General features: G+C 44.3%; 1 protein-coding gene across 2 annotated transcripts in view; it reads left to right on the plus strand.

The window, feature by feature from the left end:
• The window catches only part of AVIL (advillin), a 289,261-nt gene that overhangs the window by 132,722 nt on the left and 142,728 nt on the right, over positions 1–13,811 (plus strand). For both annotated transcript variants that reach the window (XM_085600802.1, XM_085600801.1), the window contains exon 6: positions 10,636–10,746. In XM_085600802.1, coding sequence (XP_085456928.1) covers positions 10,636–10,746 — 111 coding nt within the window. The remainder of the gene's footprint in view (positions 1–10,635; positions 10,747–13,811) is intronic.

The following is a 13,811-nucleotide window of genomic DNA, read 5'->3' on the forward strand; positions in this document are numbered from 1 at the left end:
GGGCCCCCACCAATCCAACCAATGTCTCTACCTTCGTTCTGAACAGAGCTTTACTGAAAGTTCCATGCTCTCAACGAGTTCAGTCCAGTGTTCTACCAATCCCCAGGTCCCTTTGCCGAGGCCTCCAACTTCACTCGCCAAGGCTAGACCGGGGATTCCCTATCTCCGGGGCCGCAGGTGATATCGATCCCGACCAGGGGTTTCAGGATTCACAAACAAAACAGGCACAGTGGGATCAGACGAGGCGCTGGGCTCACGACCAGACGCCTCGCTTTGAGCAATTGAGTGGCCGCAAAAAGGGTCTTTCAGGCTCACAGCACTCTCCCCTCGCCCGCCAACCTCTCTGCGGGTGTCCAGGGAAAGTCGTTCTCCAGTGCTGGGTTCGCCCTGAGTTGGCAGGCCTTCCTCCTGGTCAAGCTGCTCCCTTGGCAATGGGAGAGGAACTCGCTTAAGATGGGAGATATGGATCCAGCGCTGCTTACCTTCGACTTTTACCGCCGTTCGCGTTGCCAGGAGCACCTGGTACGGTCGGGACCAGCGCAGATCCAAACTCGACTTTCGTTGGTAGTTTCGAACCAAGACCCACTGTCCAGGTTCCACGCTGTGTCCAGGTCCCTCCGGCAGGGGCTGCAGTACGGCAGATATCTGTTGATGAATGGAATGGAGATCTTTAGTCAAAGCATACAAATAATCAGTCAACATAGGATGGTCGATGTCCCTGAAGGATTTGGGCCGGGGTACTCCCCACACGTTGGCAGGTCTGCCAAAAATTACTTCATATGGGGAGATACCGCTCCGGGAATGGGGGGTAGTCCTTACGGACAACAGGGCCAGGGGCAGGAGATCAGGCCATTTTAATCCTGTCGTGTCCTGAAGTTTAGCCAGTTTCAATTTCAAAATCCCATTATATTTCTCAACCAGACCCGCTGATTGAGGATGTCGGGCTGCGTGAAACTTCTGCTGAATGGACAGACCCTTGCATACATGCTTAACTAAGTCAGCATTAAAATGTGTCCCGTTGTCACTCCAAATCACCCGTGGCAACCCATATCGGGGGAAAAACTCCTTTACCAGAGCTTTCGCGGTTGCCAGGGCAGTATTTTCCTTTATGGGATACGCCTCCACCCATTTACTAAAAGTACAGATCACCATCAGCACGTATTTCAGATTGTTAACTCGTTCTAGCTGTATGTAATCCATTTGAAGTACTTCAAAAGGCAGGGTGGGCGGCGCAAAATTACCCGCCAAGACGGGAATGCTAACCCCAGGATTATGCTGGAGACAAATCATGCAATGCTGAACCAGGTTCCTAGCTGTCTTATGGATATTAATATTATACCAGACAGGATCCAATGTGGCACAGATGCCCTGGACCCCTATATGTGAAGGTCCGTGCGCCATAGTTACTACTGCATTTACAAATGCGTTTGGCAGTAACCATCTACACTTCTCTGACAAGTCAGTCCAACATCCATTCTCATCAAGCCTCCCCACCTGTTCTTGCCAGTATGTCAGTTCTTCCGGGGTCACCTCCTTTTGTAGCTCTTTCACACTGTCTATGGTGTTGTTAAAAACCCCTGCCTCTATCATTTTTGTCACCACAAACATGGAAATGGCGTCGGACTGGGCTGTTTCTTTGGCGATTCTATCCGCAAAGGAATTTCCCCTCCCCACATCATCAACTATAGCCTTGTGTGCACTGCATTTCACTATGGCCAGGGTTTTAGGCAATGTTAATGCAGGCAGCAATCGGTCAACTAATGGTCCATTCTTTATCTTTTCGCAATGAGATGTCAAGAATCCTCTTTCCGCCCATAACCTCCCGAAGCTATGTGCTACACCGAACGCATACTGGCTATCGGTGTAGACATTTAGCCTCAAACCTTTCCCCAACTCGCAGGCCCTGAATAATGCAACCAATTCGGCCGCCTGGGCCGACCGGTATGGTATCTTGGCTGCCTCGACTACCGTTTGCAGGGTAGTGATCGCATAAGCCGCAGCTGTCGTACCATCCGGTAATCTAAAACAGGACCCATCAACATACAATTCTCCTTGGGCATCAGATAGTGGGATGTCAGTTAGATCTATCCGGCCCTTGGTTTCTTCTTCAGTTCGAAATATACAATCATGTATGTCTTGTCCACCATCCCCTGAAGGGAGGGGCAACAACGTGGCAGGGTTCAAGTTAACACATCGTTTGATCGTTATATGAGGTGCAAACAGGGTCAATTCGTACCCTGTAAGACGCGCACTAGTTAAGTGCTGCGTCTGTGTCCTGTTTAATAATACGTCCACAGCATGAGGCACCATCACTGTCAGATCCGTATTCAGGACTAGCCCTTCCGATTGTCTGATCGCTACAGCCACTGCCGCTGCAGCCCTCAGACAACTGGGAAGTGCTCTGGCGACGTTATCCAAAACCGCCGAGAAATATGCACAAGGCCTTTGCTTACCACCAAAGTCCTGTGTCAACACTGAAAGAGAACAACCGTCCACCTCATGCACGTAGAGCACAAAAGGTTTCCGGTAGTCAGGGGTGCCAAGCACAGGAGCGGAGCAAAGAGCAGTTTTCAGAGCAGAAAAGGCAGTCTGGCATTCCTCAGTCCAAGGTAAAGGTTCATGCACATCCTTCGTAGTTAGATACAAGAAAGGTTTAGTCAAGAGAGAATAGTTAGCAATCCATTGGCGACAGTAGGAGGTTATACCAAGCAAAGCGCGGACATCACGTTGCGTGCAAGGAACAGGCATGTTAGTTATGGTTGCGATGCGCTCAGAAGTCAACCGTCTTCCCTCCTTCGACAGGAGATGACCGAGATAGGTCACCTCCGGTCGACAATATTGAAATTTAGAGAGCGACACCTTGTTACCATGAGTGGCCAAATGCCGTAGCAGGGTAACCGTAGCATCGCGGCAACCCTGTTCTGTATCAGAGGCCACAAGGAGGTCGTCAACATACTGCAATAGGACATTACCTGGCGGCAATTGTAAAGAATCCAATACTCTTTTTAGGGCTTGGCTGTAGATACTAGGGCTTTCGGTATACCCCTGGGGGGCGCGACAGAATCTAAAGCTGCGGCCCCCCAATGAGAAACCAAACAAATGTCTGCTATCTGGATGTATTCCAGAAAGCATTCTTCAAATCAATCACCGAGAAAAATGTTGCAGTGGGAGGAATCATAGTCAAAATGGAATTAATGTCTGGTACCACCGGATATTGGGGTACCACAATCTTGTTAATCTCTCGCAAATCAATCACAAATCGGTAGGTATCAGCATAATCAGGGGATTGGGGTACGGGGGCTCGTTTAAGAATCGGAAGAATGGGACTGTTACAGACATTAGAAGCCGTTTCCTCCACCACCCCTGTTCTAATCAAGTCAGAAATAATGGCCAGTAAAGCGCGTTCCCCTGCGGGGGCTATTTTATACTGTGGGATCCTCGGCAATTTGGCATTCTGTTTCAGGGTGATGGACACCGGGGGAATTTGTAGGAATCCTACGTCAGTGTCCCCCAGGGCCCAAAGATCCTTCGGGAGTTGTGCAAGCTCAGGAGGTAGTGAGTCCGTTTTCGAAAAACATTGAACGGAGGGGATAGAGGTATTCCGAATGGTCAGATAAACTCCATCGGGGGAGCAATAGATGTGGGCATGCAATCTTTTTAATATATCCATACCCAGGAGATTTTCCCCACACTGGGAGGTGAGGAGGAAAGGCGATTCTACCGTAACCGGTCCCAGAGTAAGGGAAAGTGGTTTAGAAATGGGGCTCACCACCGGAGTTCCAGAGAACCCCACGGACACATTAGTCTGGCCAGACAGAGCGGCCCCCGGGACCAGGGCACGTGAAACAGAACTGTTCATAGCCCCTGTGTCAACCAAAAACTTACCTGATGCATCCAACAATCGTGCATGGACATAAGGTCCAGCTTGATCTATCGGGATTGACACATGCCCCTTACTCTGCCCTTGGCTGTCCTATGCTTGAGTATACCCGGCGTCTTCGTCCGTTACACGTCCATCATTGTAGTACTGTTTACCCTGGTTTTGGTCAAAATAATTCTGACTGTTCTCACCTCGGGCTGCCTGTTCTTGTCTCGTGTATCCACCTCGATGCCCACTCATCCTTCCCCGTCCACGACCCCTTGAAGCCGTATTCTGTTCAAATAGTAACGGACACTGCACTCTCCAATGCCCCTCCTCTTTACAGAAAGCACATTGATTTATGCCCAGATCTGTTCGCCCAGCTGTTTGCGTCGGTCCCGCTCCTCTTGGAGCGAAATTCTGCAACCCTCGCCCTCTTCCTCTACCCCTCTCCACTTGCTGTAGTAACACTCGTGTTTTCAACTCTTTTGACTTTCTTTCTGTCTTATCCTTACTCTCATTCTCCTGATGCTCGTAATACTGAGCCATGCTCAGTATCGTGGAGGGCGTGGTGGTCGTCCAGGTACTTTCAGCTGCCTGCAACCGGGCCGATACCTCAGGTAGCAAATTGGTTACAAATCTATTAACAAATAAACGTACACCCCCTTCCGTTGCCAAGTCCTGTCCGCTGAAGTCAATGAACACTCCCTCAAACCTCGTGAAAAAATCAGAGACACTCTCGTCCTTCTTTTGCTTACAGGCCGTCAGCTTGTCCCAATCTACTTTCCTGGGTGGGATCAGTGAATGCATATAAGTTATTATTCTCTCAGGCAAGGCCAGTATCTCAGGTCGGGGCTTGTTCCCTGGTTTACGATCTCTATCCCAGTTTCTCAGTTGATCCCATGTCCCACCAAATTCCGTAACATGGTCCTGGTCATGTACCTGGCGCCAAATGTCCACCGGCACTAATAAGGCAAAGAATAATTCAATATCTGCCAACGTCATTACTGCTGACGAGGCGGCCTCGGTCAGTTCCTTGTAATATGCGGTGGGGTTCTTTCTAGGATCTGGCAACTGGCTTTTTAGGGATAGTACCTCACTCCGCTTCCAGGGGGTATAGACCCATTGTTCCTGGAACCGGGCGTCTACCCCGGGACGGGTAACGACGCCGTGGGCATCCACTACCGCGGCAACTTCTGGATGGAAGATAGGGTGCACTTCCCGCATAGGGAACTGGGAGAATCCGGCGGGAGTGGCAGACTGCAAACGAGTTCTATAAGAGACCAAAGTCTGTACCTTCCCATACACCTCCTCCGGTGTCAACTGAGATTTATGGACCTGATCACGATTATCATATAATATAGCCGGAGCCTTCCCTTCCTGATGTACCTGTTCCCACACAGAAATAAGACGGTTGGCCATATGCTCCAGAGCATGCTGTTGCATCACCGGTTCATAGTCTTGCATAGTACTCCAAATATCGGCAAGCGTATAAATGGGATGTCGCATCCACTGGGATGCTTGTGTAGCAATAGTTTCTCGTTCTTCCGTTCCCAAGGCCGAACGGGTGAACAACTTCCTACCCTCAGTTAGACTGGCCGCACGTATTGGAGTAGTTACAGCTGCTACTGGCGTGGTACTGGCGGAGGAGGAGGGCAGAACAGAAGGGGAAGGCATTGACCCCGGCGACAGCTGAGGAGTCCCGGCTGCAGCTGTCGTCAATAAATTAGGCAGTATGGCCATAACTTCAGACACAGATGTCGGTAACCGGGAGAGGTTCGGCAGGGAGGGAGGGGTAGTAGTGGCCGGGGGAGCCGAAGCCGAGGCCCCCAGGGACATATTTGGGACCGGGGCCGAGGCCCCTGATACCTCCAGATATATCCTCTGCGGTACATAAGGGGGTGGTGGTCTAGTGTCCAATAAATCCTCTAGTTCATCTTCTGCACTCGGGCGGGTCACATAGCTCTTATCAACCTTTAATCGAAATTCGCGATTCATGCAATCCAATCCTTTTTCTACTCTTTCTCGGTCATAGGCCATAGCTTTCTGAGTAACATTCTGTCCTGCCTTGGCTCTGGCTACTTTCTCTTCCCTTATTCGCCGTTGTTTGGCCTCCTTCTGCCATGCCATTAGAGCATCAAACATGGCCTGCCTACTTCGCCTAGAAAACAGCTGTTCCTGTAGGAACGCAATTTTCTTCTCATCAAACGAGCCCGTTTTGGGCCATCGTAACTCCTCATTGCCCTTGGTATACTTATGCCACAGAGTGCAGAACAACAACGGAGAGATCCCATGTTTGACATACATAAAATGGCTAGGACTGCCCTCCGGCGGGGCGGGTTGGCTCTCCGCTAGTCTGGAGTCGCTTGTTCGACAGCAGCAGCCAAAACAATTCAATTTACTAAAACAGGACATTTTGGTTAGTTTTCAGACATGTATACACAAACAACAATCAACACGAATCATACACAACATACAATCAGTATCAGAGAACCAAGCCTGTCGACTCTGGTTCACAGTCCAAACACCAAACTGCACGCGGGATTCCGGCCACCCTCCTGGCTCACCACTAAGACCAGCCCCCAACGAGGACTTGCCCCGTCAGGAGTATGCCCTGTGGCTACCCAGTCTAGGTCGCGGGTCCTTCCACGTGCAATCCGTTTGTAATCCTTCGGCGCGCCGTTTTTACTCAAATCAAATACAACCTGTACGTACTTCGAGTCAAACCACGGTAATGCTAACCTCGATCAAGCAAGACACCACCCTCCGGTGCGTGTCTTCAAATCAATGCACCGCTGTCCAGCGCGAGCTTCAAACAAATGCAATCCGTGTTCAAAATCAAAAACGCATCGTTCTCAACGAATGCTCTCAAATCAATCAAATAGCACACCGTCTTCGACGTGTGCCTTAACCAATAATGCACCGTTTACAACGCGTGCGTCAAAATCAAATCAATACTCACCGGGTGCACCCAGATACGAATGTTCGTTCTCCGCTGCCAACTCCTCCCGACCAAATCGATCCAGTTTCTGGGTTAAGCCCGTAGGACCCCGGTGAAGGGTAACTAGCAGCAGGGGACGTACCGAAAAGTCGTGCAGGGTGGGAGAAATCCTCAGGCTCATCTCCCGCCAACCGGTCAGGACGCCCCCAACCCCACCACCCGAATACGGGGGGGGGAAAGACCCTTTCACGGGGTCCCTTCGTGGTCGCCAACTGTTGTGTCCAAAATAATTATTCCAAGGGCCACGCTTACCATTGGCCCGCAAATATAATGCAAGAAGGAGCAGTTGGCAACGTGGAAGGTTCAAACGTTTATTAGCCACCACAGAACTCTATATAGAGGAGCCTCGTCGATCCTCACCCATCAGGTGCGCCGAGGAAGACTGCTGGCTCCTTGACAGTAACACACTTTTATACATTATCAGTACAGCATACAAAACCATATATGTGGAAAAGTACCAGTTAGTCCTGGCGCCCCTAATGAGCTCATGCCTATTTCTAGTTTCGGTTACACATACAAAGGGTTACTATCTTTACAGAGAAGGTCGAAAGGGTGACTCCCTTCTCGTCCCGGGCCTAGAGGAATTTGCCTGATACTCCCTTTTAGCAGATGTGACCTTGCTTCTCAGCAGCAACTCAGCCTGTCTCCTAATTAAATGCAAGGAAAGGGGAAAACAGAGGATGTGCGGAAAAGACCACGTGACTCCCAAGTGAGGGAGAGAGCCGCAATCCAAGATGGAGGCGGTTCGGTTTCTCGGCCCTTTTTGTCGTACTAAACATAATCGGGGATTTCGAACTGTTTAATACACCATAACGAGGTAGACTATCATTAGATATACTGCGCTAATCATATCGTAATATCTTGAATACCTCAACATTTCAATGTTGCCTCACATAACCCGAGGAGATTTCAACCTCCTCGGGCTTCGTGAGGCCTTTGTTTTACAAATGAGAAAATTCTGCCCTCTAGGGGTGGAATGTTCAAATAGCCTTAGAGCCCTCCATAGTAGGCTCTACCTGCCATTAAAGGCCCACTCCCTTGTTAAAGAACCGCTCCATTGTTTAAGGCCCTCCCCTCCAGCCTGGGCCTTGAACACGGGAGCAGGTCTTTAATGGCCGATAGAGCCCGCTACATCGGGCTCTAAAGCTATATTTTTATTCAAAAGCTGCAACACTCTTTGGTTTTAAAAACCGCTGTTGATACAAAATAGGTATGTGCATCTCTACAAAAAGATCTACTTATTTGTGTTATCATAATAAACATGCACAGTTCTCTTCAGTAGAAAGTGGTATAAAGCTGAAAGCCACCCTATGAAGACAAGTATACACCAAGAGGCCTCTACTGTTTATAAATAGAAAATAATCATGTTATGCAGTCACCATCAGGATGAAAAGATTGATGTTTTCAGTATGAGAGGTGAATGTCTGTGTATACTGTTACTTGCCAATGTTTCCAAAATGATGGTAACAAAACAGAAACATACACTACGGAGGCTAATTATGGAATATGAAAATCACTTTATACTGTAAAGAGCTGGAAGTCGCCAAAGTTAGGCGCCAGGTAACGAATATGGGTCATAGGAAACTCAATATGTTTTAATTATTTGGCTTACAGTGTAAGTAAGTGGGCACAAAAGTTGAAAAAAATTTAGGATAGCCTGCAAGAAGCAGAACATTCTGACCTATCAAAGAAAGGGGGCTGTTCTGTTGGTGCACACCGTATTGTGGTCAATTCCAGATCACACTCAACCACACACATGCCACAGAAATGTGGAGCTGTAGACCAAGGGTCAAACTGGATAGAAGGGAAAACAAATCCTTAAAATGGATTTTAGATATAATACATCCAATGAGATCATGCATTGTGGAAGTGGGCTGGATTTAGTAAAGGGTATGCACATTAAAACCTTTGTTGTTGATCAAAATATAGACAAACTAAGGCCATCTTATGTGAGCTAGTAGCTCATACTAAGAAAACAAATGTACCAGATACGAAGAATATTAGAATAGACCTGAAAGGCATGAAAGACTAGAGTTGGAATAGTACACCAACTGAGGATGCCATCTCTATCGAGAAAGTTGTGAACATTTTGGCGTTGGCTATGAGAAAATAAAAAGTAAGAATCAACCTCCTGCTAAGCATATCGAAGGACAGAGAACTTTATATCCATCCAATAGAAGTAAAAGGAGAGGGAGTATTAGTCACCAAGCTCATTATAGAGACTTTTCCCCTTCTAGCTTATAAACATTTGAGCGAACTGCAAGGAATGTATTAATGCCAACCAAAATGAGGTGGATAGATATTAGCTCCAATTTTGTCAATTTTACACTCCATTATAGAAAAAGATACTGGTCCCATTGTTAAAAAGGTAATATAAGGAACTGTGGGGAAGGGGTGGGGTCTGACTTCTTAAACAAAATAACCAAAACCCATATTAGCAACACATTTTACCTCCTACTGAATACCAGAGAAAAAGACTTTCAGAAGTTGCGATGTTTACTTGACAAAAAGGCAAAGGTAGCATTAGGCAAGAAAGCAAATTTATTATGGACAACTAAGGCATTAAATGGTCATAGGTCTAACAGGGTGTCCAGGAAAAGAAAATATTCAATAGGGGATTTGTAGCAAAAGGAAAGACTCTTAGGGATAATGACTCAATGGAAATAAAATTAGGACTCAGAAAGAAGGTAAGGTAACGCATAGCAAATACACTGACAATAAATGTCCAACCCTACATTCCCTAGTCTTGACTCGTTAGTTGAACCTGTGAGACTTAGATCCACAGCTCATGATAACAGGCAATATATATCAGTTGGTGACAGGGGGCAATTTATTTGTAGATGTTGAACACATTTGGGATGTACAGTAAAAGGTTATTTTCGACATGTGATTATAAAGGCTGTTTCCCTGATATAGAAACTAAAAATAAATTGGTGAAAAGTGCAATGTAAATGATGCCATAAATTCACCATTAAAATGATAAAGTGTTTTCTGTGTATTGCCGAATAAAAAGATTTAAACCTAAAATGATAAAGTGTTAAAATGACTCTTAAGAAAGGTTTTTGTGAAGAGCGTATGAGATATCTATAATGTTAGATTTTCATTGTCATTTTACGTAACATTACTCATTATTGCATTTTATGATTTGATGCATGTATTTAATGTAAAATATACATTGACAATTTAAGAGATGTATCACTGAATGAAAAGTAGTTTTTTTTAGTAAAATAGTTAAACAATATACCTGGAATATCAAAACTGAATTTTTTATTTAAAAAATAAATATTTTGTTTCAAAGATATTGCCATTTTTAATTACAAAGTTAGCATAATAATGCCCGGGGTACAACTAATTGAAATCCTCAAACAAAGAGCAACAGTAATTCATAGGTTTGGACAAAAATAAAAAAGATTTGAGTGTATCTGACTAAATTCACTCTTTTTAACTTGTGTGGAATCATACCTTCCTGGAGAAATATGAGTGTCTTCATGCTGGAATTATAATAGAACAACAACAACACAAGATCACATTCAGTGTTGTTGCCATGTTTAAAACCACTTTTTTGTGTAGTTCAAGATGACCATTGCATGTATGTATGTTTTCCTTCTCTGGCAGGTAAAATAGTAACACAAAGTGTGAAATATTAGCACTAACCTCTTACATAGTTTAATCAATTGTTTATTCCCCATTGAATCCCTGTGAGAACATATTATCTGGGCTGTAATTATCTTATTTCTAATTTCCATTTTTTCTGTTCTTGTGCACCTTGCGCTAGGTCGACTTGAACTGGAACAGTTTTAATGTAGGAGATGTGTTCCTGCTGGACCTTGGCAATGTCATTGTTCAATGGAATGGACCAGAAAGTAACACAACAGAGAAAATGAAGGTATTTCATTCAACCACATATTTTACATCCACCTTTGAGTCAGTGTATCTGATTAATATCACTATAACTATTTATAGTAGTGCAAGAACACAAAACATCAACAAATGTCTGTAGACACACCTTGGTCTTTCTGTGCAATGCATGAATTTAAGTTCCTGAATGATCTTTCTTTTGTTAACCTTGCCCTCACACTCAGTTCAAGAGAGTTTGCAAGTGTCTTATCACTCACTCACCTTAACAGAGTGGAGATTGGAGCCTCAATTGTGTTTTCTCATGATATTTGGATTTTTATTAATTCATTGCGGTTATCTTCAAAATTGCAAACAATTTTAAAATGTCAACATACCTGCTGTGTTTTTGTTTGTTAGCCATTCAGAAACATTTTTAAATGGTGCCTTGTATATATCTAAACAACCACCATTTAAATAGAAATGATCAATTCAGCTAGATTTGCAAGAGACTTATACTGAAAGTAAAACACAATTTGAAGCTATAGATATGCAAATTTTACTCTGAGGTTTGGTAGGATGGACCATTTGCAGGCTCTCATCTTACTATCTGTAGCCAGAATTTGCCTTGGACATTTTGGTTTCTGCCAATCTGACAAAACGCACCATGTCACGAAAGCTTAAAAATTAACACAACAAAAATTAACTGATTGTTTAGTTGCATTCTGAGACAGAATCTTTGAATAAATATACTAGAATACTTGCCATGATGGGAGGCAGTCCAAGAGCATTTCTAGTCTAAACTTCTATGAGGAGCCAGAAGCAAAAAAAACATAATCTTCATATAATAGGAGTCAACTACTAGCCACATAATTTTAAGGCTATTATGGTGTAATAAATAATATGTCTTCGTTTGGATACTTTGAGCAAAATGATACCTAACTGAAGACAAACAGAAAATGACAGGGCAGGTGCAAGGACAAGTGTTCTTTCAAAGAAATCAAATAATTTATATTTGTGGCTGGTCCCTCAAAAGATGTATTCTTCTGCTCACACCTATGGAATTAGCTGTGGACCCACCTACATTTGATTTTAGGGTAATGGGACATTTTAAGGTAAGGAAACTTATTGTGGAAAAGTAAACTATCTATAGCTTGTAGCAAATCATTAGGCATCATACTGGCCTCCCAAAGCTACATACCTAACATCTTGTCAAATAAACTAATTTTTAAGTAAATCTTCTGAGGAAAGTACAAGATGCCATCCCATCTCCCTAACTTTCGAAACAATGATGCATGCCATATTCATAATCTGCATTGGAAATGCTCCATTAAAAGAACTCCTTCCAGCTATGAAGGCAGCTCTAAAAATAATTCTTTACATGTCTGGCAGATTGTCCACTGAAATAAAAAAAAATACACAGCCACTTCACCCTTATTAAAAACAAATACACTGCCTACCCCTAGGAGACAGATTTAAGTTTAAATAGTTGAAAGAATATCTAAAGCCACTGACAATTCAACCTTGGCTTTCTAGTCCACAAATTGAGTAGGAATAAACTCTGAGAAACATGTCTATTCTAATACCTGAGATCCAATATCATAGGCCTTTTCATAAACTTCTTCAGACCAACAGTGTGCCTTAGGGCCTCTTACCAGTGGGGTGACAGTGCCGCTCTGCTATTAGATGAATGATTTTCAACAAGTAAGTCTTAGCAACTTTGTGCTACTCATTTGGTTAAAGTTTTAATTGCCATTCAGAAAAAAATTAACTCTTTTGTGTCTCAACACTATCAAAAAGTGTTTTTCACAAGGTGCACAGGTCAGAGAAGAACTCGGCTAATATAACTTCCAGCTTGGTGCGTATGCTGCCCTACCCGAAATATTAGAAGTAGAGTAAGTCTCCTTTCACCACATTGTCTTAATTTTACCTTGATATGTCATTTGCTACTTATACTGAAAATGGAAGTTATTCTGGGAAGAATTTCTAGAAGGTCAGGAGGATGCCTCATTATTAAAACCAGACAAAACAAGTGTCTCTGGGGTCCTAGAATTGTATTGGGAGGGCATGGAGGGGTGAGAGTAGCCGGGTAACACAATTTAAGCTGACTCACTCTTGCGCTGTCACAGCAGTAACTCACCCTCATTTGTGCAATGTAACCCTTTAGCTGGTGTTTGACTTATGACCAAACTAGGGTTTGTCCAGCTGGTGCTTGTCTGCCATTGAAAACCTGAAAGGGGTGTACGGCATGAACCTCTGCTCAAATGTTTGGCTTATATCTGTCAAGCAGGAGTAGGTGGAATCTGGATTTTCTTTAAGTGTTCTGCCAGCCTTTATTGCTCTCCGAACATCCTTCCTCCATTATGGGATGGATTTGTTCAGCTGTAGACAGCGTCCCTTCCTTTTGAAAATAAATAAATGACGTAAGAAATTGGATTATTATTTGTGGTGTAGGGGTTGACTACTCACCTCACGGAATAAGCACAGCCCTTTTCAGGGTGAAACCTCAAAGTCCCTAAATTAACCTGACTTCAACCCCCTGGTAGCTATTGAACAGAGCAGACAGGCTTAGCTTATAGCAATGTGAAATCAAAGTATTTATGGAGTACCAAAAAAGTAATACAATTAAAATGTAACAAAAAATAAATCCCGAACCTAATTAGGAACATAGAGTATAATTTGATAAACAAAATGACAACAAAAAGACAAACATCCAATAAGGGAAATAGGAGGTCTGATTTTTTCAAGTTGAAATATTTCCAAGAAGCACAAAGTGCCAATGATTGTGAAATGTTGCGGTAGACTTAAACCTAGGTGCAATTTCACATTGAACGTAATGGAGTGGAGGTCAAATACACCAACTAGGTTCATCCGGGTCAAAGCTTTTACCCTCTGACTTTAGTCCTTTATATCTCAATCCAACACAGGAGTACACTTCAAAATAGACCCATGACCTCTGTGGAGGCACTTAGAGACTCACAGGGTGTCAGGCAGAGGCCATACAGCAGGGTCCAGTTGAGTACACTTGCCACAGGTCAGCTGGACAGTTGCAGGAAAGACCTCTTGTAGCTTGTTGTTTTCCTGTTGCCACACAGGAGGTCATCAAGCTGACTCTTG

The sequence above is a fragment of the Triturus cristatus genome, chromosome 4_2 (assembly GCF_964204655.1).
Source record: "Triturus cristatus chromosome 4_2, aTriCri1.1, whole genome shotgun sequence".
In the NCBI taxonomy this organism is placed as follows: Eukaryota; Metazoa; Chordata; class Amphibia; order Caudata; family Salamandridae; genus Triturus; species Triturus cristatus.